This window comes from Euleptes europaea, chromosome 6, assembly GCF_029931775.1.
Source record: "Euleptes europaea isolate rEulEur1 chromosome 6, rEulEur1.hap1, whole genome shotgun sequence".
Lineage (NCBI taxonomy): Eukaryota > Metazoa > Chordata > Lepidosauria > Squamata > Sphaerodactylidae > Euleptes > Euleptes europaea.
In genome coordinates, this window is record NC_079317.1 from 54,111,396 (window position 1) to 54,135,614 (window position 24,219).

At 44.0% G+C, this 24,219-nt stretch overlaps 1 protein-coding gene across 1 annotated transcript in view; it reads right to left on the bottom strand.

Annotated features, from left to right (window-relative positions):
* Window positions 1-15,203, bottom strand: part of PAPLN (papilin, proteoglycan like sulfated glycoprotein) — a gene marked incomplete at its 5' end in the record, with an annotated part of 83,315 nt that extends 68,112 nt beyond the window's left edge. Inside the window, one exon of the mRNA XM_056851901.1 lies at window positions 15,117-15,203. Coding sequence (XP_056707879.1) covers window positions 15,117-15,203 — 87 coding nt within the window. The remainder of the gene's footprint in view (window positions 1-15,116) is intronic.
* Window positions 15,204-24,219: the final 9,016 nt, after the last annotated feature.

Below are 24,219 nucleotides of genomic sequence, written 5' to 3' on the forward strand. Positions count from 1 at the left end.
CTAGAGAGAAACACAGATGATCCACCACGTTGGTGGCATCTCACTCCAAATAGCCAGACATTCTCTCCCAGCAGTTTCATACAGATGTTAAACAGTATGGGGGGAAAGGTGGACAACCATGAGGGCAAGCAGTAATGCCTCAGCATTACCTTCTAGAATTGGTCAGTCAAATAAGACTGGAACCACTGAAGCATGATGTGTTTAAGACAGTATTTCCACTAGCTGAAAATAAACCAAATTCCTTTTTCTTTGAAGTTACTGGTGGACCTCCCACTGAGCTTCAATAAGTCAGATTCAGGCAAATCATGTGACTCATTAATTCCCACTCATTATCCTCTAAACCACCAGACTTTCCACAACAGCTGGGGTTGTCAAAACAGAAACAGATTGCAAAAGTAGAAGACAAGGCAGCAAAACCAAGAAAATATATACAATAAATGGTGCAACATACTACAGTCGAACTCACTTTATAAAGTCACCTTCCAGAATCATTCCATTATAGTACAGCCCTATTTCCTTCATAAAAATGCCCTCTGGAACACTTGTTTAACACATTCTGCAGAATAAGAGGAGTGTAGCAGCCCTCTTGACCTCCTCAGGTAGGCCATGCCACAAGGTGGGGACCCCAACAGAGAAAGCTCAAGTACGGGCTTTTTACTGGTTGGCCACCTAGTTGGCCACTGTGTGAACAGACTCCTGGACTTGATGGACCTTGGTCTGATCCAGCATGGCCTTTCCTGTGTTGTTACTCTTTTGCAGGGCGGCATCTTCAGAAGGCTTTGCTCAGATCAGCAAAGCAGTGCAGGAGAAGCAATCCTGAAGATGTGAGGATCCAAGCCCATGAAGGGCATTGTACATGTTAAAGAGTACCTTGAATTGAACTCAGTAACTGATTGGTAATGAACTTAGCAACTGCAGAATAAGTGTAATATGAATACTCTTCCTAGCTTTGGGTAATAACTGAGCAAAAGCACTTTGTACCAACTGGAGTTTCCAAGTTAAATTTAAGGGCAGACCCAAACAGAGTGTTTTACAGTAGTCTAATCTTGAAGTCTCTGTGACATGGATCCATGTGGCCAGATTGGCCGAGTCAAGGTAGCTAACCATTTTCTGTGATAAATGATGGTGGAAGAAAGCATTTTTGCAGCTGCATTAACTTGCCCTCTGCAGTGATAATTCAGTCCAGTAGGAGCCCCGTGGCGCAGAGTGGTAAGCTGCAGTAATGCAGTCCAAAGCTCTGCTCACGACCTGAGTTTGATCCCGACGGAAGTTGGTTTCAGGTAGCCGGCTCAAGGTTGACTCATCCTTCCGAGGTCGGTCAAGTGAGTACCCAGCTTGCTGGGGGTAAAGGGAAGATGACTGGGGAAGGCACTGGCAAACCACCCCATAAACAAAGTCTGCCTAGAAAATGTCAGGATGTGACATCACCCCATGGGTCAAGAATGACCCGGTACTTGCACAGGGGACATTTACCTTTTTATAACACTTAGGCTCTTACCCAAGTCAGCACGCGTCAGCTGAATCCCATCAAAAGTGGGGAGTACAATATCCATCAAGACCTTAGCCTTTCCTGCCAGCATCACTTCTGTTCTGTCAGGATTTGTTCACCTTTAGTCATTTAACCACACCAACCACCATGAATACTCTGCAAGCTACTTGGCTGACATGCTCGCACTCTGATCTTACTGCAACCCTTTAAAAAGCCATTCATGAAATTACTTACTGCTGACGCACTGGGGGGCATCACTGATAGCATAAGCAGCAGGAACAGAAATGCCATCATGTCCTGCAAGAGAAAAAATAGACAGAATTACTCTTCACTGAGGTCCACAGATTTTGTAAAAAGTAATTATTAGAAAATTTAATAATCACAAACACACAAATTATTATAGAATAAAAAATGCCACAAGCAACAGAACAATAAATTTACACCACTATAACCAGTGAAATTCCCAGTCATGAAAATTCCTAGACATCTTCACCAAGCGCAATCATTACCATCTTTTGGAGGCTGGATAATGATGCTCCTGTTTGCCTTCAAGTGCAATTAACTGGTCCCCTATAACAAGTAAGTAGAATTGCATTCTTCTAAATCCTTAAGAGGAGAATGGGCTCAAAAGGGTGCTTATCTGTTTAGGATTGCACTGCAGTTTCTTTACTCCTGCTTTTAAGATATTTGAGATGCATTATTTTTGGGGGTTGTTTATAAATGACATTTTAGGCCTATGTGGTGGAAAGGCAAGATAGAAATCCCTGAAACAAACAAATTTTGTCACATTTTGCCTATTCTGTTTGTGGAAGCTGCACCAAAAGCAACAATCTTATAATTTAACATTTCCATTTAGTGAAAATATTATCTTTCTGCATAAATGAAGCAAGGAAAAGATTGCAGCATAAAATTAATATAGATCAGAAACAATCATTGCAGTTTACCGTATTAGCAGCGCAGGGCTTGATTAATCAGGGAAGTATCAGAAAGAAACAGACCACAGAGCAGGGGCTTTTCCACATGATTTTTTTCATTCTGGCCTCATACTGCTTCAGTTTATCCCCTGATTTCTGCGTGCATTTTTGTGCCTTTAGTTTTCACTTCGTTTGTGTGTGTGTGTGTGTGTGTGTGTGTGTGTGTGCCAGGTTTTTTTCAGTTTAAGACTACTTTTACCCCAATCTTTCTCTGGAAGATGGTTTTGAGTCACCTTTTTCCTCCATCAGTTTTCTTTTCCCCACCCACCTACAGCCCACTTTTCAATTACTGGACTGTCATCATTGTCAAACCACTCCCACTCCTCTCCCCCTTAAGATGAGTGGTTTCATTTTTTTAAAGGCACTTAACTACCTCTGAATTTCCAGTTTTCATTTTTCAAAAAGTCTCTAGCCCCTTGCCTGGTGGATATATGCCTCTCCCCTTATATCTCTGCAAGGGAAAGGGCTAAAGACTTACTTTTTTAAAAAAATACGAAAACTGGGAATTCAGAGAACCCACTAAACCTATTGTAACAACGGTATATTGATATATTGATATTTTAGTGCTTAAAAAAAAATGCAGCCATGACATCAATATAAGCATGCACAAAAAGAAGGAGTGCTATGACACTGGTTGAACAGTAAATATTGATTCCAGGCTCCCAGTTAGCAGAGATGGCAGATAGTATTTAAAATATATTATCAAAACTATTACTCCTGGGGCAGGACAGCTATTGAGCCAGGAATTTAAATGAACAGAGATCTGAAAACTAGGTCTTCCTGATGCAGCATCTGTCTCTTGGAAGCTGCTAAAATAACTCAGGAAATTTCACAGCTGCTGCAAAATATCTTTGGGTGTTTGGTTTTGAGTCACATCTTACATATGGGCAGAGCTGTGTGTGAAGAGAGTAGGGAAAAGTGGGAAATAATCTCATTTATCTCTGTACCGCCATAGAAAATAACATGCATAAAACATTTTATAATCTACAAATATGCACATATGGATGTTGGTAGTGCAAAAAAAAAAAAGGGGGCTTTCCAGTTTTTAAAATGCAAACACTGCAGAATTCCATCTTTGCTGCATACTTCTGGGTCTGTACTGCCACCAACCTCCTAAAATCCATGCCCCCTCTTGTAGAGGCTCTAAGGCAGGGGTGGGGAACGTCAGGCCCGGGGGCCGTTTAAGGCCCGCGAAATCATTTGGCCTGGCCCTTTGTGGGTCATGGCAGATCTCTAGCTCAGAAGGATCTAAGACTGGACAGGAATAGCCTCTATTCAAGGCAGATGTTTGTTTTGCAGTGAAAAGGAACCCTTTTCCCCCTTGCAGAAGAGTTGTTAGCTATGGAGCTGCTAGGACCACCCAAGAAACTGTATTAACCCTCTCCTACCCGGGCCATGGAGAAACGTATTTCCTCCGTACTACAAGAGGGCTGGGAACAGAAGAGACGACAATTTTGTATGGCCCGCGAATGATGTTATAAATATCCAAATTTGGCAGAAAAAAGGTTCCCCACCCCTGGTCTAAGGGGACAGAGAACTCTTTCCGGTTTATGAAACACTATAAAGCATTGTGTATATTGGATGTACTGTCTTAATTATAAGCTATTGCCAGGATAGAAAGGGCCAAGCAGGTCCTTTGCGCACAAAGGAAATTTTCCCATTGCCCCTGCACCCCCCCCCCCCCCGCTTTCCTCACAACAGGACCTTGTCTTCTGAAGATCTGCTCCTCAAAGCTAGGGAGCTACTCCAGGCTGGGACATAGTACAATGTAAGTGGGCTGGAAAGAAAAATCAGCCACAGTTCTCACAGAGTGGAAGTACTTTCTGTTCACACATAGAGCTGTTTGGATCCTGACCAATAACAATATTTTCTCCTTGCCCTCTTACCTGTCAGCTCTTGGATATTCAATAGTCCCCTGGAGGCTGAGCACCTGTATAAATTTCTCATCCAACCCACAGACATGCTGGCCCTACTCTGACTCAATTTGGAACACAACAAAGAATACCCCACCAAAGAATACATTCCAGGCCCTTATAAATGACTTTAAATATGTGTAATAGATAGTAGTTAGAATGATGGTGAGGTTTATACCCATGTTGTAAACAGCACGCTGTGAGCCAATATTGATTGTCTTTGTGACTTTACAGAAAAAAAAATGTTAACTCTATAGAAAAAGAAGACTAAAGTCTATACAGCTTGCAAACTAGCACCATCTCCTAGTCACCAACAGTCTCGAGAGTGTGCCTTGGTAAGATTTCTATTTGGCATTACAGCATGATGTGAAAGGGAGTATGTGGGAGTTTCCTGGTCTGATCAGATCAAAATAACTGTTATCTAAAATTCAATCTGCTCTGCAAATAATCAACTCTGTTTTTTCACAGCAGCATCCAAGACACAACATTCATTTCCCCAAGGAATACAGACAAGTGGTGTGATAGCAGTTTTCCATACAAGATCACTGGTGTCTATATGAGGAATAGACAACTGTACTTGCTAACTGTACTTTGCAGAGACACACATACACGGGCGTTTTCATTTAAGAGGACACTTGATGCAATTCATAAAACATTTCTATTATCAAACAGTACTCATCAAAAAAAACAAAAACAAATCACATTCCTTTTATCGACTAGTCTGTTCCTCTGAACCAAGAGATGAAGAGGAAACACCAACATGGGAGGGTTTCCTTTAATCACTCCCTCACCCCTATCCAAATAACATAACCAGGGCTTATTTGTTTACATCACACATTTAAATAACTCAAACTAGGACTGCAACATTTAGGGCTGCAATACTCACTCAGTGGCTCAAAAGCCACATGTGGCGCTTAGACATGCTATGTCTCTCTTTCCCCAGAGAAGCACCCTTCCCATGTTCCAGAAAAGTGTGCAAGGTCATTGCCTGGTAGGACTTGTGATTGGCAAATGGTTCCCAGCTTTAAAAAGCCACCGGTGGAGGGGCTGGAGGACAGGTAAGCTGTGATCCTGAGCTTTGGGCCTCATTTCAGGGATGGAAGTAAAGGGTCCATTCTCCCCGGCAATACCCCACCCTTCTCTGCAGCCTCTGTGCTCTAATTCCAGCACCAGGGCAACTGTTGGGAGGACAGGAAGCTGTTTGAAGGGAAGCTGGTCATAGAGGTTTTACACACCTTTCTCCACAGCCAGCTGGTTCTCCTCCAGGCACCTTGGCAACCTCACTCTCACCTGAGCTACTGTGCCTCAGAGAAGAGAGCAAGAAAGCCCTTCCCCTCCCTCCAGATACATAAAGGCTGACTATGGTTCAGCAGTAGTGGGGAGAGACAGCCCTACATGCACAGAGATACTCTGGTAATTTAAGAACTTATAATTACATAATTAATCGGACAGAGGGTGTTAATAAAAATAATATATACACATCGATACTAATAAGCTGCAAGTAGCCATTACCATTCTATGAGAGGCAATGCCTCTTATGTTAGACAGAACAGTGAATGCCCTCTGGCAGTGTGATTCCTGCCATAACATGGGAGTGTTCCTCCATCTAAAAAACAAAGAAAGAAAGCTAGCCTTTTGCTTTAGAAGGATTGTTTTTCCTCATATGTAAATATACAACTAAAGTTCACATGATTAATCATATAATCATATCTTTAATCAGGTGACAACCCGACTTCAAAACTATTTAATGAACATGAGCTCCAAACAAAAACCCTGGGAAACATTGTTTTGTGATTAGATAGATAGATAGATAGATAGATAGATAGATAGATAGATAGATAGATAGATAGAGATACAGCAAAGTATAAAAATAAAGATTCCAAAATACTTTGAGGTATACTGTGATACTGAAACTATATCTAGTTTATATTTGTGATACAGATGTCCCATCAGAATAATGTATTCACCAGTCTGATATGGAACTAAAGAAAAAAGCAAGTGATGATGTAACAAATTGTGGGCCTAGAGTAGTAGTAGTAGAAGAAGAGTTGGTTTTTATATGCCGACTTTCTCTACCACTTAAGGGAGAATCAAACCAGTTTACAATCACCTTCCCTTCCCCTCCCCACACCCTGTGTTGCAGGTGGGGTTTGAGGGAGTGTGACTAGCCCAAGGTCACCCAGCTGGCTTCATGTGTAGGAGTGGGGAAACAAATCCAGTTCACCAGATTAGCCTCTGCCACTCATTTCCCCCATTTTGTTAAGTTTTCTGCTCCTGTGGCCCTACAAGGCTTCAGGATGGCTTTTCATTAGCTTAATAGAGAGCTTTCTCCCTGTGAGGGAAAGAGAGATTCCTGGCCAGAGCTTTAGGGGAGTCAGGATAGAGGCCCTTGCAATTTTGGAGGGAAACTGCAATCAATCCTGAATCAGAGGCAGTGTTCTGAGAGAAACAGATAAAACACTCCTTCCTTAGGGGGGACTGGTAAACAGAGTGGCTAGTACCATTGGGAGGTGCGACCCAAAGCTTCCCAGGTGCCCGCTTATGGCAGGCAACCTCCTGGCAATTTTGTCTGATGCCCACCAAAGCTCAGCTGGTGGCAGGTGGAAGCAGGCTGGCCAGATTGGGGGGAGGGGGAGTGATTGTCATTCCTATGCAATGAGGTCATTTGCAGCGGGACCTAGAGCACCAGGTTGGAGCCCTCGCACTCACCCAAAATACTCTCTTTGGTTTCCACAGAGTTTTAGGGTGAGTGTTAGACTGTCACCTCAGTGTGATGCCAGAGCTTGTGGATCCACCAGAAGTGGCGTCAGGACAAAGGGAGTCTTCCTCAGTGGTCTCCTATTCAAGTACTGACTCTGCTTAGCTTCCTAGATTTGATGAGATTGGGCTATAGCGTGCCACTTTCCCTCCCCCATCCCATGTTATGTGAATTAAAATCTTGCCGACGCCTTAGCATATATTGAACATCATCACAAAGTCGTTTGGGATACCCTTTTCTTATTTTGTTTCAGTTTCAGCATCTAAACTTTTATGATATTACCCCTCACATTTGTTAATCTAAACTCAATAGTATATCCAAATCCCTGGTTACAATACAATCAGTAAACGTTTAGACATCTCATTTCACTTATAAGCATGCACTGGAAATATGAAGAAATCCCAAAGAGCAGATAGGCAGTGGTTGTCTCTCAAAAACAAGTCCCTTTGGGCCTCTGGCGCCTTATGCAAGTTTCCCATGTTGCTTCTTATTATCAGACTATCTCTGAATGTATGGATTTACATGGTTCTTTCACCTCAAAACAAAAGGGTGGAAGGTTCTTAGAATTTGAGCATACTACGCATACATTCTTATTCATGTTGTATATCTGCTGTGGAACACTTAGCCACACATACTGGATTCCTAATCAGGGAAATATGGAATTAACCCCCCTCTGTATGACATCCAACGCTTGATCACACATTATAGTTAAGATATGATATTATTTTGGGTATCACACCTGTGATCCTTTTCTGAACAGATACATGCAATCAGAGTGATCTAGAGGCATGTAGGCTCAACAGTTTCTACATAAGGCAGGCCAAACGACTGAAATGGCCTAGGGGTAGTATGCTCATGGAACTGGTTTGGCTTGGAAAATAGATTGGGGGCGGGATCCCTTCCTCCCCTTCTTGCTGTGGTCCTAAACTGAATCATGCCTCTCAGACTTTTGGAACAATGTTTCCACAGCTGCTGTGCTGCTGCAGAGAACACAAGTTGAATCCCGTAAGAAATGGCTTGTTTGTGGAGTACAGTTAGGTCTGCACATGTTGGACTATGCAGACATTGGGCTCTATTATTATCATATATTTACTTCTCAGTGTAGCCAGATCTGTAGATACATAAATCCAGAGACTGGAACCATGGACAAGACAGATCTTCCTACAAACTGGGAAAATGCCCCAGGTTTGCAGAAAAATCTGAAAACTAAAACAAAGAAACACATTTGGGGGGGGGGGTTTAAAATCCCCAAAGTAATAGAAGCAGAACCTGTAGGTTTAAGAAACCAATCCCTCAGTGGCTGTTGCTAGGCAACCACAACAGTATTGCCAGCCTTCCGGCCATGTGGGAGGGAGTAGGGTCCTTTCCAGGGCTGTTTTGACATTTGAGGGACATCTCATCAGGGCCAGACCTGGCAGCAACCATAGGGCCACTTGATACCGCACTGCTGTTCAACAGCAGCCACCTCATGAAAGCCAGTGTGGTACAGTGGTTAGAGTTTCCGACTACGATCTGAAGACACATATTTGAATTCATACTAGGCCATGGAAGCTCACTGGTTAACCTTGGGCCAGTCACACATTCTCAGCCTAACATACATAACAGGGCTGTGAAGTTAAAATGGAGGAGAAGAAAATGATATAGGCTGCTTTTGGTCCCTATTGAGAAGAAAGGCAGGGTATAAATGAAGAAAAAATAAATAGAGCTGAAGATGGGGGCAGATAAAACTTTAGTGGGTTGGAAGGCGATGGCACTGTTGGTGGAGGAAGGAGGAGGAACCACCAATACCCCCAGATCCGCCCCACCATCGCTGCCTCTTTGGCAGTAGTGCTGCCAGGAGGGGGAAGAGGAGCTGGCAGCAGCAAGGCGGGTAGGAGAGAAGGAACCCCTGCCCACCATGCTGCCAGAAGAGGCGTTGTCTCCCACCTTGGGACCTGCTGGGTCTCCAACTGTGAGACCTGTCACATTCCCCCCTGCTGCAGATGCATGAGGGGAGAGTGGCAGCACTGCCAGAAGGTGGGATCCCAAGTAAGTGGGGGGACAACAAAGTGACAGGTGCTGGGGAGAGAGAGAGAGAGAGAGAGAGAGAGAGAGAAGGGGTGGGAGAAAGGGGAGGAAGCAAAGTCAGGGGAAGTGGGAGGGCCTCTCCTGCAAGTTCCTTGCAGGTCCCTGCTTGTGTAAATATAATGCCCAACATGCAGATATCTGAGTGAGTGAGGGGAGAGACTCAACAACCCCGATCCTCTGTTTATTATTTGGACCAACATGTCCTCATAGAACAAATATTACTGGCTTCCCTTCTTTTTTCAGTGTCCTCCCATACTGCTTGAAAAGCCACTTGTCAGAGCCAGAAACCCCTCAGTGAACATCCTGCTCACGCAGAAGAGGTTGTATCCTACTCCAAGCATTTATATTGTTAAACAGAGTTACATGCAAAAATGTACATTACCACTGTTTAGTGGCAACATTAACGGGTTGGAGTGATGATGTCCCTGTTTTTCATTCATTTTTCATTTCCCTTCCCTCCAAATTATTCTTCATCTTTTGATCTTCTGCAGTGATGGTGTTATCCCCATGGGTCCCCTGACCCTCGGGAACAGCTTAGGTGGAGCTGCTACAAGAAAATGTAACACACACAAAAAATAGGAAAGGTAACAAAGATCTCAATTCAGAATTCTCTGGATCCACTCTGTGTACATATATAGAGAATGGAAATCAGGATTAGGAATCGTTTGACTATATACTTTTGGAGAAATTGTGTTTAAAATCAATTAATAATGCATTTTGTTTTTATCAGAATATTCAATTAACTAAGATTTTTTTACAGAGAAAAAAACTCTGGGTTTACTTTAAAGAAGTCTGAAGAGCTCAGGAAGTAGTGTTTGTGATGAAGAGAGCTTTCATTCCACAGGTAACATATAGATTTATAGTTTGGAAAAGGTGATATTTAATCTGCACTCTGCTGAGGCTTGTAACTGCCTTCTGTGGTAGGACAAAGGCTAACTACATCTCTCTCCAATTAACACACAAAAATGCCTAATTCTGAGACCACTTGCCTATCAACATCAGTATTGTCTACTCTGTCTGGCAGCAGATCTCCAGGGTCTCAAGCAGATGTAGCATCAACTACTAGTCAATCCTTTTAACAGGAGATACTGGGGACTGAACCACCCCTACATATGTTCAAACAAGTTTCTCTAGTTACCATTCAGTTGTGAATGTGCCTGGTGAGCAGCCAAAAAAAAAAAAAAGGCATTACCTGAAGCATAGACGAAACTGACTTAGACCATTCCCTCCTTAGCATGTTCTGGAACCAGATAGGAGGGATAGGGTATGATGGGAAGAAATGACTTTTTGGGGATAGGGAGTCTTCAGAAACTGCAGGGGGAGAGAAACACCTATCCTTGCTCTTCATCAGCTGATGAAGAGGAGAGAAACCATGCACACCTAATGAAACAAACAAATATGACTTCAATAGATGACTTTCCTCCTAACGAGGACAAAAAAGATGGATGTTTAAATGTGGTACTTTTAAATTATTAGTTTCTTTATTTACAAGTCAAGTTTCATTTGTATTTCTTTAAAATAAAAATTGATATTTTATCATGGTAATTCTGCTCCACATAGAAGTCTACATAGGACAGATGTTTACAAAGGTACCAAAAGAAGGTGTCAGATCCACACATTTGCTCAACGTTACTGAATGGAGAATGAAACATGTTTACAAACCAACCTCCCATGTGCTAATTTTATTATAGGTCGTCCAGAACAAAATTCTTAGGGACTACAGAAAGCAATCACTACATGATATAATTTACTTAGAGCAGGGGTGTCAAACATAAGGCCCATGGGCTGGATCCGGCCCCTTGAGAACTCTTATCTGGCCCACGAGCCAAGTGTGGGCATGTTAACATGCTTGTGTTAAGCATGTTTGTATTTTAAGTAAAAACAAAAAAAAGTAAAAATTACTATCGTTAATTGGCTTTGCCTGTGTTTTCTATAAAGTTTGTATCTCCAGTCCCTGGCATTAAATTTCATGGTACACATGGCCCGGCCCTACGAAGTGACATTTATGTCATATCCGGCCCTTGAAACAAATGAGTTCGACACCCCTGACTTAGAGGATTTAGTTCCCCTTTCTTAGGCCATTAACGCATGGCCATAATCGAATTTATTTGTCCCTGGTGTATCTCACATTTTATGTTCCCGCATTCAAAAAATTGAATGCACGGGGACATAAAACGGGGACAAACAAATTCGGCTGCTTTCCCTGCCAGGTAGAAGACACTGCCCGGCCCTGGCCAGGAAAGCAGTGGCGGCACCTTTTCCTCCCCACCTAACCCCACCCCCCTCTCCCCCCCCCGGCCGGCATTTGAAGCTCACCTCCAAGCAGCCTGCTGCCTGGATCCCCGCTGTCAGAGGGGAAGTAGCGGCAGCCCCTTCCGGCGCACCAGGTCTGAGCACTTCCCGCCACCACAAACCTTCACCGGGCAGGCTGCTCGGAGGTGAGCTTCAAATGCCAGTGGGGGGGGCATGGGGAGAGGGGGAGAGAGAGGCGGGAATGGGGGGTTAGGGTAGGAACAGGTGCCGCCGCTGCTACTCTCCCCGCCGGGGCTGGGTAGTGTCTTCCTCCCAGCAGGGAAAGGAGCCACCGCCGCTGCTGCCGGGGCCCAGAAGTCTCCCAGTGAGGAGTCGATCCGGGCGCCCGGCACACACGGGCGAGCTCCTTCCTCTGTTGCACAACTTTCATTTAAGTTGCAATAACAGAGGAATTAGTTCTTCCGGGAATGTAGCGAAAGGCAGAGGGGACAATGCGCGCTTGTGGAAAGCATGTGCGTGGGGACCTTGCCAATTCGCTGCATTCCCGGGAGAAAAGAGGGAGAAAGCACCCATGCGTTAACGGCCTTACACTGTCTGAGCTGTGAAAAACACAAATTGTAACACCTTCATGTAGGTCAGAGTTCTGCTTTTCCCATCATCTTGGGGTCAGCTCTTCCCCCCCCCATCTAGGCAAACATCCCACAGATGCTATTTCTCAGTGCCCCATCTCCATGCTGGGAAATAGCTATATCACTTGAATGTCAGCATATTGTGCTTCTACTAAAGGCATAAAGCCTCTTTCAAGAAAAAGGTGTAGGAGTTAGTTAAAACAGTGTAGGAGTTAGAGCAGTGGTTCCCAACCTGTGGGAACCCCCCAAGGGGGTCGTGAAGTGTTTTCTGGGGGGTCGCCGAGCCCTTGCACAAGTACTTTAAAGGCCCATCGCCCCGGGACTCCCAGGAAGAGGGGCAGTGGGTTTTAAAGTGCTCTGAGCTGCCTGCCCAGGCAGCACGAAGCACTTCCCCCCCCTCCCGGTCCGATGCTCAGCTGTTGGGTAGGACCCACCCAACAGCTGAGCTGGGGGGGGAAAGTGCTCCGCTGCCTGGGCAGGCAGCGCAGAGCACTTTAAAGACCCACCGCCCCCTTCCCGGGAGTCCTGGGAAGGGGGGCGGTGGGGGTTTAAACTGCTCCGCGCTGCCTGCCCAGGCAGTGGGGAGCAGTTTAAAGACCACCCCGCCCAGTTTCCTGGGACTCCCAGGAAACCGGGCAGGGCGGACTTTAAAGGCGGGAAAAGGCAGGTTCGGGGAATGCCGAACCTGCCAAATTTATTCAGCTTTCGCCCAAACTCACCGAATTCGGCGTATCCTTTTCCCACCTTTTTTTGAGTTTGGTTCCATCCAAACCAGAAACCGCCGAATCGGGGGAAATTCGGGGTTTTTTTGGTTCGGGACAAACCAAATCGACAGCCCTAGCGCAAACACCACAGGGAAATGGAGCTTCCCCTGCTGCTCTGCGCGCCGCCTCCTCTCCCCGCTCAGCAGCCGCTCAGCAGCCACAGCTCCTCAAGCCTGGGCTTGACTGGGCTCTGAGGGGGACAAGCCCGGCATTTGCACCGCTTCCCTCGCTAGAGTTGGCAAACCATTATCCCCCCTTCCCCAGCAGCTATTACGCTGGCCAGTTCCAACGCTGCTTTCTCCCATTCCCACCGCTAGGGTGGGAAAGCCAAGCCGGGCGGGGAGCCTTACAGGTGGGAGGGGGCAGGAGGGCGTGCCCGGCTCTGCCACGTTCGCCCTGACGCTGCCCCAGACTCACCTCGGGAAACGGCACCCCTCCTTCTGCTTCCCCCCTCCTCTGCTCCTCCGTCTTGGGCCTTTTATGCCGGGGAGGTTGCGCCTGGGATTTGCTGCTCTCTGGATGCACTTTCCCCCCATCCGGATTCTCAAAACTCAACAATCAGCCCCCGTGCAGAGTTTTGAGAATTCGGATAGGGGAAATGCGCATCTAGAGAATGGCAAATCCAAAAGGCAAAACCTCCCAGGCATAAGTGGCCTCGCATTATGTATTCCCAGCGATATATTAAGTCTTGCCAGTAAGACTCTTCCAGCTCCTCTGCAAGCAATACTTAATTCTCTGATCAAAATTGTGACTCAGTTCTGGTGTGCTATGTATCAATCATATCCAAATGTCACCATGCTTGCCTTCCGAGTTTTAATTCCATTTGCCTCTACATATCTCTGCGAGAGTGGATTTTCAACATTTCTTCATATCAAAACAAAGGCAAGAAACAGACTAAATGTTGAGGATGACATGAGGTTGGCTTTAACAAACACCCAGGCACGAATTTTGAAGCTGGTTACCCAGATGCAAGCACACCATCGCATTAAATATTAATTAATTATTTAATGAAATTAGTTAATTAAGTATTACTTTGGAATTATATTCTGAAAAATCTATTTTTAATGTGTTTATCCTATTGAAAATGTCATTTTATGGCTTTATGCAAATGTGGCGGGGGTCGCAGGTTACTTGGCAATTGTAAAAGGGGGTCGCGACTTAAAAAAGGTTGGGAACCACTGAGTTAGAGTGACTATGGAGACCACGATTTAAATCCACACTCAGCCATAAAGCTCATTGAGTGACCTTGATCAGTCACACCTCTGCCTAGCAGGGTTGTTGTGAAGATAAAATAGAGAGGGGGAACCACATATACCATCCCTAAATTCCTTGAGAAATGGCAGAATAAAAATGTGACAGTCTTGCCGAACCTTAAAGAAGACTTGTTGGTACTCATTTCAAGAAGACTTTCTTAGCTGGTCTGTTGACTTTTTAGTAACAGCAACAGCCACGCAGCAAAAGGCAGAAAGGGACCTGATCCTCCTTCTATACAAGTTTCCATTGATACTGTTCACCAGATCAAGCATGCACGTAGGTGGGCTTCTGTGGGCTTCTTTATGTGACCAATTTACCCTGTGGCATCATGACTTAAAAAAACAACAACAGTCTATGGCAACAAGACTGGATGGATGATGCCACCCACCACACACTGAGCTAAGCCAAGTAGAACTAAGCCAAGCTGCTGGCGCTCAAGAACAACTACAGATTTTCAAGTGACTAAAATCTGAATTACGCATTCCTGTTGCTCTCTCAAGGCACCCGGGTATACCCATTCAACCAAATGAACACTGAATATAGGCAAGAAACCAACTGAATTATTGGTGTAATCATCCCATGATTTAAGATTACTTTTAAGAATTCCCTCATCAGTATCCTACTCATGCAAAATCTGCTAATGCAAAGAAAGAGAGTTCAAGCTAATAACTTACAACCACTCCAAATATCATTCTAGCTCTTTGATTACATTTAAATCCTGAAATGGCATGTGAACAAGTTAACACTTATTTACCATGTGAACAAGTTAACACTTATTTACCATACGAAATCTCCTTCTTCCCTCCCCACTTTGCAATAAATCTAATGACTGCAATTATAAGGCTTCACTCAACACAATGCTTTCTTCCCCCTCTCACTTTTAAAACTTAATCAGGCTGTTTGAAACACACATGTCCATGGTTGAAAAACAGAGCTCCCTTCGGAAGAAGCAAAGGTACTTAGATAAGTGAAAGGCAAAGAACCAAACAGCGAATAATACAAAACTAAGATTTACCTGACCCAGGTGCCTGTTTGCAGATGACAGCAAGAAGCAGCGAAGCCTCCCTGGAGCTCCGCTCAAATGTCCAGACTTCCAGTTGAATCAGTGGCTGTAACACCGTCCCCCCCCCCCCCGCTTTCTGTTTGGTTACTAATCCTTTACTGCACAGGAAAAGGAGAGTTGGGTTTCATTTAACCCCTTCTGCCACACAAAAAAGTTCCTCCATAGATTTCCTGTTTTGCTTTTTAAAAGCTAGAATTGTAACCGTGCACATATGGAAGCACCAGCTTTTGAAAGATTTCCAGTTCTTTAGCATGAGCCTCTTTTTAAAACAAAATCAGTTGATGAAAGTTATTAGGGTGGGGCTGTTCTTAACCAAGTTTTATTTTAGCCACAGGCTGCACATCAAAAGGCATGTCATCAGAGAGACAAACAGCTGGAACAATCTATAATTGCAGCCATTGTTTCTAATGTCCATGAAAGTCCCTAAGTCTAAATAATTACTCTTTAAAAAAAAAACACATTTCCTTTCCCTACACCAAAGTTCATATTCAAACTCACCCCTCCCACACTTTGAAGCTAGGAACATAAACAATCCTAAATCTTGTTCATGACTAGATCCATCTGTGCATTTAAGTGACTCAAACCTAGGGACTAGGGTTGCCAACCTCCAGGCGTTGGCTGGAGATCTCCCACTATTACAATTGATCTCCAGCTGATAGAAATCAGATCCCCTAGAGAAAATTTGGCAATTGGATTCTATGGCATTGAAGTCCCTCCCCTCTCCAAACCCTGCCCTCCTCAGACTCTACCCCCAAAACCTCCAGGTATTTCCCAACCTGGAGCTGGTAACTCTACTTGGGACTGAACATTGTCGTAGTCTGGCGAATACGCAGAGACAAGTCTAAAGCAGCAATATACCAGTCTGTGTTTGAGGAATCCCTTCCTATTTTAATCCATAGCTTACAAACAAAATCCCTATAAACCAAAGAGCTGGGAAAGAAATGAGGCTGTTCACACACAATGCTGATGGGAGCAATGCTTCATAGCAATGAGCCCAAATCATCATTGCTTGTCTGAATGATCTGCATTTTTAGCATGTTAATCTTTAATTGCACTTTTATTTAAAGATGTATTGGGATCATATAGTCCATTGGGGAAAAGATTACTAGGGGTGACCGCTCACCTGCTTGTCTTATGTGAGGAAACCAGGCTACACTGCATTGAGGGAGGGGGGGGACAAAGCCATGTGATAAAGCTTTGGGGAATTTCTGAGGGGACTTCTTCTGACACACATACCAAAGGCATCAAACAATATCACAGGTTGGACTAATGCAGAGGTTGCCAGCCTTCAAGTGCAGCCTTGAGATATCCCAGAATTAAAACTGATTTTCATACTACAGAGAACAGTTCCCCTGGGGGAAAAAAGGCTGCTTTGGAAGGTGAACTGTATGGCATTATACCCCGCTGAGATCCCAACCCATCCCAAATCCTGCCTTGCCCAGGATCCACTCCCAATTCTCCAGGAATTTCCCAACCCTGAGTTGGCAAGCCGGTGGTGCCTGTGGACACCATGACACCCACCACCACCTTTCCTGGTGCCCGCCAAGTATTTTTTAGAAACTAGTGGGGCCAGATAGGGCTTTTGCTCAGCAGGGCTTCGGATTGGCCACTGGAGATCTGATTGGCTGCGCAGATCTTAAAAACAGTGCTTTGGCAGCAGCTGCAACCCACTGTACAAGAATCTTCACGATGTGTGACTGCAGAGTGCATGCAAGTACATTTTTTAAAACAATGTATTCATTTAAAAAGGCATCCTGTTAAACAGGATTTCTGCTTGAAATGTTAGAGGTACTGTTATACATAACCACACTCTAGGATTGCCAGCTCCGAGTTGGGAAATACCTGGAGATTTTTTGGGTAGAGCCTGAGGAGGGTGGGGTTAGGGGATGGAAGGGACTTCAATGGGGTATAATACCATAGAGTCCACCTTCCAAAGTGGCCCTTTTCTCCAGGTGACCGGATCCCGGTCACCTGGAGATCAGTTGTAATAGCAGGAGATCGCCAGCGACCACCTGGAGGTTGGCAACCCTGCCTCACTCCCTGACATTTTTGTGGTTGTTTCTGCTCAGGTTTTTTTCTGTCTTTTACAAGTGTGCCTTTTAATTAATGCTTTAAAGGTTTTTATTTTTCCTTATATTTCATTAGATCCCCTCTGATGAAGCCTCAGAGCTGAATTAAAATCAGTCGTCCAGACTATTTCTTAGGAGTCCTTTTGCAACAATGTGGTAACTTAGTATTGCAAAGGTGCAAATTGTCCATGTCTTATGATTTGTAAGGTCAGGCTGAAGATGGCCTCTTGATGGGATCTTTTAAAAAATATTTAATATTCCACAATTAATCACTATAAAAGACAATTGGTACTTTCTAGAAATCTCCAAAAATATCAGTTGTAATATCTAACACTGATGATGCTGTATGTTTTTCAGTCATGCGAGGTGACAGCAAGAGAGGCAGTGAGGGAGAGAGAGGTTCTGCGGATCATTTACACGACAGGGGCATCTTTAAACTAGAAGAGTCAACTGATGTTCCTGCCAAAGAGAAGGTGGCCCATAGTCACCCTGCTATTACTGCTTTGAGATGGGGCAAAGGGGGTGTTTTTTTTATTCTGTCCCAGAAAGGAGCCATACACATCTTGCTGATCATTCCAGAGAATGACATTTTGTGGAAGCAAAATGAAACAAACCAGAACCTGCTGCAGTTGGAAGGTGGGGCAAACGCTCTGTGTGAAAGAGGTTAGATCCTTTTCAAAACAACAGAAAAAAATAAGGCCCTCTTAAAGCAAGCTCTCAAGGAGCCTCTCATCTGAAAACAATACTGAAGAAGAAAAACATAATTATTGTAACTAATACCGTACAGGCAAAAACATGGAACAGGCATTATAATAAACCTGTTATTCCCTAAGTTTCTTTTCAGTGGTGGTCTCTCCAGAGATCTTAAATGATTAAGCTATGCTGGAAAGTTGAGGATGAGGAATCTGACTAGCCATACTGGAGGCTAGCCAGGTTCCATCCGAGAAACAGCTGTTGCCTACTGCTAAGTTAGGCACTGCTGAAAGACAACATCTAATTGAATTAAGAGGCACTCCTTAGGGATACAAGCCTTCTGTGAGAACTGACAATGCAAGCTGAAAACTTTGAACTTTTAACAAAGACTTTGTTGCTGTGTCTTTTGCATCCTGTTTCCAGATGGACTCCTATGACAGGAAAGGCCATTCTTGTGTGGTTTTGATGTAGACCCGGCTTATTAAGTACCAGGAACAGGTACTCTATATCTTAAAAAGATCATAATAACACCGTACTACTTGAAGGACAAAAATATCAGAGATATTTAAAAAAATTATTAGATGCCTTTCTGTCTTGCAAAACTCAAGGTGGCTTAGAATTTAAATAAAACTATTGTTAAAAAAACACAATTAAAATATCAATAAAACATATAATAGATAATTTAAAAACTCCAATTATGACTGCCAATAAATAAAAACTAAATCAGTCAAATGCAGTCCTAACTAAAACTGTCTTCAACTGCCTTTTGAAGATCGACAGTGAGGGGTTCAGGCATACCTCCCTGTGGAGACTGTTCCATAATTGTGGCGCTGCCACCAAAAATGCCCTCTCTTGTGTGCCCACCAGAGATGCTCCTTGGATTGGTGGATATGGCAGCACAACTGAAGAAGCTACTTTCTTCCTTCCATTCTCTGAGTGACTGGAAGGGGAAGAGCTTGTACAAAACAAGATCACTGCGTGGGCCAAACAGTACAAACCAAAAGTGGAGGAAGGACTATGGTTGCCAGCTCCGGGTTGAGAAATACCTGGAGATTTTGGAGGTAGAGCCTGAGGAGGGCAGTGTTTGGGGAGAGTAGGGACTTCAATAGGGTATAATGCCATAGAGCCCACCTTCCAACGTGGTGATTTTCTTCATGTGAACAGATCTCTGTTCTCTGGCGATCAGTTGTAATAGAGGGAGATCTCCAGCCACCACCTGGAGGTTGACAACCCTAGGAAGGACAGAATTATTTATTTGTTTATGGAAACCAGGTTGACAAAAGGAGTATTTACCCAAGCAAGCCTGACACGTAACTAAATAACGTGGACCTCCCTGTTGACAAGACACATCGCCTAAGAATGTAACTGAATTGGAGGTACTTCTATTAGATGTTTGGAAGTAGAAGAAGAGTAGATTTTTATACCCCACTTTTCTCTACCTTAAAGAGACTAAAAGTGGCTTACATTCACCTTCCCCCCCACAACAGGCACCTTGTGTGGTATGTGGGCCTGAAAGAGTTCTGAGAGAATGGTGACTGTCCCAAGGTCACCCAGCAGGCTTCATGTGGAGGAGTGGGGAATCAAATCCGGTTCTCCAGTTTACCGGTAGATAGGGTTGCCAGGTCCCTCTTTGCTACTGGTGGTAGGTTTTGGGGTGGAGCCTGAGGAGGGTGGGGCTTTGGGGAGGGGAGGGACTTCAGTGTCATAGAGTCCAATTGCCAAAGTGGCCAATTTCTCCAAGTGAACTGATCTCTATTGGCTGGAGATCAGTTGTAATAGCAGGAGATCTCAAGCCACCACCTGGAGGTTGGCAACCCTAAGATTAGACTCCACCACTCTTAACCATGACTACACCACACTAGTATGGGGCCAGGGGGAGGCTTTGCACGAAGCAAGAAACTTTTCCTCCTTTTTGGATTATGGTGCTGTTTCATCAAGTTTGCAAGACATGGGGCTGTTTTGCATGTCCTATTTTTGCTGGATTTATTGCTGTATAAAGTTGCACTTTTTCATGTTCTACATGTTTTTGAGTCCACTAGTTGACTTGTGGCTGCACAAGTGAGGAGGACAGCAGAATCTACACCACAACCAAGGAAGCAATAATTGCTAGGAACCAGCTTTTCTTTTCCCCCAGAAACACTCCATTTTGACTGCTCTATAAGTGGTTGCCTGTCCTTGGCAGTTTTGAAAACCCTTTCTGAAATGCTGCAAATGAGGGGAATACCATTTAGAGCGGCAGTTCCTCCCTCTTGCTCCCCACTGTTGAGTCCTCAGTTGGTAGAATGGACTCCATCACTCCAGACTGCTGGCAGGCAGTGGTATTTATAAAAGCTCCTCACGTAAAAGCTCCAAGGAAGTAAAAATTTAATACTGCAGGGAGAAAGTTGTCTCAGGTTTATTCTTATATGTAGGTGAGCACTGGAAAACATGGCATCCCCCTCCTCCTATGATAAAATTAATTGTATTACCTCAGGACTCACCTTCCTACTCATTCTATTATGTGTGAGATACCCAGGCTTGCCTCAGCTGTGGTTGAGCTTGATGTTAATCAGATATATCTTGTAATGTTCTGCCTTAGGGCCAAACTAGATGTAACCTGGGAGGTCTATGATTAGGATTTCCAGTAAAGAACTAAAGCAGGAGAATTTGGCTCAAGGCGTTGTATTTACTCCATGGTAGGGGAAGCCTCTAGGTACATGTTTACTTGGTACGTTTACAACTGAAACTGGGAAAGAAATGGGAGACTTCCTCCCACATCATCACTATAGCCTCAGTCCAAATCCCATCCATCCCATCCCAAGGCTGATTTGAATCCCAGGATACTCTTACACAGTATCTGGAATAAAACCTTTGAAAAAGTAAAGGTAAAATGTTTGTGGTGGCTGTTTAGAACCCTATATGTTAAGACCTTTCTCATATCCCTCTGTCTCTCCTTGTTTTTCATTCACAGATGGATAGCCAGTGACTAGAACTGTGGTAATGTTACCATACAGTTGGGCATAGATGACTAACTTCTCATGTACCTTGTTCCACATGTGGCAGCAGTTCCTTGCCTCAGATTCCACTTCCTTGAGTGGTGCCTTCTACTCTTTCTGTTCATGAGGGGTTTTTTTGGTTGCTGCCCCTTTCTATGAAACAAATTATCAGAGGCAGCCGAGAAAGCAGCAACTTCAATGGCCTTCTCTAAGGCCTGTAAGAAAATTCTTTATCACCACACTTTCTCCTGATATGGTCATTTTAAGTAAATTAATTTAGTCTAATTATTTCCAGCAAGTGGTCAATTTATTGTTGTACTGCTGTGTTCAGGAGCTTTGAGAATATTTCTGTATTGTGACTGATTTCAGTTGTGTTGTTTGTCCAGTGGGTTGCCAACCTCCAATTGGTGTTGTAAAAAGCAATGTATGAACGAAAATAACAACACAAGGCTAAAGAATGGAACGATATATAATGAAATAGACAAGAACCATTCACGAAATGCTACAATGTATAGCAATCTGTATAGTGTCTAAGCATACATGTAGACAAACATTACAGTCCAACCTCACATGGGGGTAAATAAGATAGAGAAATCCAACAAGACGTGAAGAAGACTGGTGGTCAGGTAAGTGTGGATGCTGAACAATGATCCAAAATGGATCAAAAAGGTACAAAAGAGAGCAAAGAAGGAGACGGTCGTTCTGGATACAAATTAGAAGTCTGTTTCTGCCAAAGGCTTCATCAGTCATTTGATCTTAGAAGAATCTATAAATATTCAATAACATTCATTGTACATGGTCATGACAAAGCATCACTAACTATAGCCCTGATTAGCTGTAGGGATATTGCAAGCCACAACAAAATAAAGAATAAACATACTTGTACACAGTATTGAATTATTTCATAGGACATTTAAGCCTCTTGCCATATTAGATTCAAATCATTGCACTTAGCGTAATAAATTCAAGGGGGTGGGAAGTGTGTTAATCTATATAGAGGCTCACAGGTGCAGTCAATAAGCTAGGAGACAATATGGGGAGCTACTGGGCTGTTTCCTTGAGCAGAAAAGTGCATCAGCCATTTCTCCTTTACAGTCAGCATGAACTGGATCCAGGCTGACAGGCAGCTCTTCTTGGACTCCTACAATGAAGGGGGGAGGAGGATTGGGGAGGGGAAAGTGGGCATGTTGTCCATCTCTAGGGTTGCCAGCTCTGGGTTGGGAAATACCTGGAGATTCTGGGAGATGGAGCCTGAGGAGGGCGGGGTTTGGAGAGGGGAGGGATTTCAATGCCATAGAGTCCAATTCCAAAGCGGCTATTTTCTCCAGGTGAACTATCGGCTGGAGATCAGTTATAATAGCAGGAGATCTCCAGCCAACACCTGGAGGTTAAGGAATTAACAATGTTAGCCTGCTGTCACTTAAGGTAGTCAGCAAATAACAACAGAAAGGCAAAATACCAAATATATGCAAAAGAATCGACGTTGAAGAAATCCAAAGAGTCAAGGTCTGATACAGTGACTATACAAAACAATGATACACAAGAATATAATATGAACTTCTCTCACACCGACACGTGAACTAGCTACTAAGCAGACCATGTCGTATCCTAAGGAAGATTCATAAATCAAAACAGGAAGATTACCGGATCCCTGTATTGCATTCTTGATACAGGTCAAGGGAACTTTTATGCAGAAATTTATGTCCAAGAATGTATGCTACACAGCATGCTGCCTGATTGCCTTGGTAGCTTCTTTGGAAGACCAACTTCATACTATGTTTTGGCCTAGAATACGACTTCTTTGCTTGGACTTTTGAATCATATTATATTCTTGTGTACCATTGTACCTTGTTTTGTATAGTCAGTGTATCACACCTTGACTATTTGGATTTCTTCAACAACGTCTATTCTTTTGCATATATTTGGTATTTTGCCTTTCTGTTGTTATTTGCTGAACACCTGGAGGTTGGCAACCATATCCATCTCCTTTTAGGAACATGGTGGTGAGAGTTGGAGGGAGGCAGGGAGAGAAGGAAGGGACTTTCTCTAGGCTGATCAAGGTGGGATTTGGTGGGGTGAAAGAAGGTATTTTTTTGGTTCAGTTCTGGCTTCTTTGGAACTTTGGAGAGGCTGCTTGAGACGTTCAAGCAACCCTGGCAGGTTCTTCCAGCACAAATCCACTGCTGAATGTCTGATTTGTGGGAAGCAGAGATAATGATTTTGCAAGCAATCTTTGCCAAAGAGGAAGGAAGTGTGTATATATGGATTGTGGGGGGAGAGGAGAGATATTACACTAGGAAGGCCCCAGCTCTGTCCAGGCGCATGATAGCACCACCCTGGCCTGCCTGCTGTTTGGCTTGCCACACTTTGCAAACAGCTCAGACAGCAGGTCTGCTACTGCCATGCTGTGGTGCTGGCTGCTGATCCCAGTGACAAGGGAAGGCAGACTGGGTTCTTTGGTGGCGGCGGGGGGTGGGGGTGGGCTCTTTTGGTGCCTCTCCAGGGCGGGCACAGGCTGGCACCCAAGGCAATAGGCTAGGTATACCTGGTGGGCGGGCTGGCTCTGACCCCACCTTCAAATGTGGCAGCCCCACCGAGTGTGAGACGTTGGCTACAGCTCTGCTAAAGCCTTCCCCGAACTACAATTATTTTTGAACGAAGTTGTGGCATGTATCCTACCACTCCAGTGAGCAAAGTCTGAAGATTTCCTCCAACTGAAGTTACTCTGCCTCCAACAAAATAGCTCCTTTGGCTAGAGGAATTTTCTCCAGCCTAAGGAAATATGCCTATGCCCTTTGACCACCCCCCCCCCCCGTTTTATCTTAAAAGCTGTCTGCTCCATTAACTTTTTATTAAAAAATAAGATATTTTTGTTTGCATTAAGGTAGTCCAAAATTTGCCCATGTTTTTTAATTATGTTGTTATTTACTCGGTGCCTCAGACCATTAAGTGCTTTACAAAGATGAGACATATTTTTTGCCTGCAGGCTTACAGTCTACTAGATGTCACATACAATGAGAAGGGCATATTAAAGATTTCCCAGTGAAAAATAAATGCTTAGGGCCAAACTAGATGCTATGTGTTTGGCAAGTTGTGTCTGGGTTTCCCTGACTCAAGTAATGTTCCCTTCAGTCACACAGCAGCTGCAGGGAATGTAGTTTTTTTTTTAAATGGCAATCCCTGCTGCTGCTGTGTGACTGAAAGAAACATTGCTTGGGTCAGGGAAACCTAGACTCAGTTGCCAACAACATAAGATCTAGTTTGACTTTTAGGAAGATATTACACTAGGACAACATAGTTACAGTGAATACAAAGCAA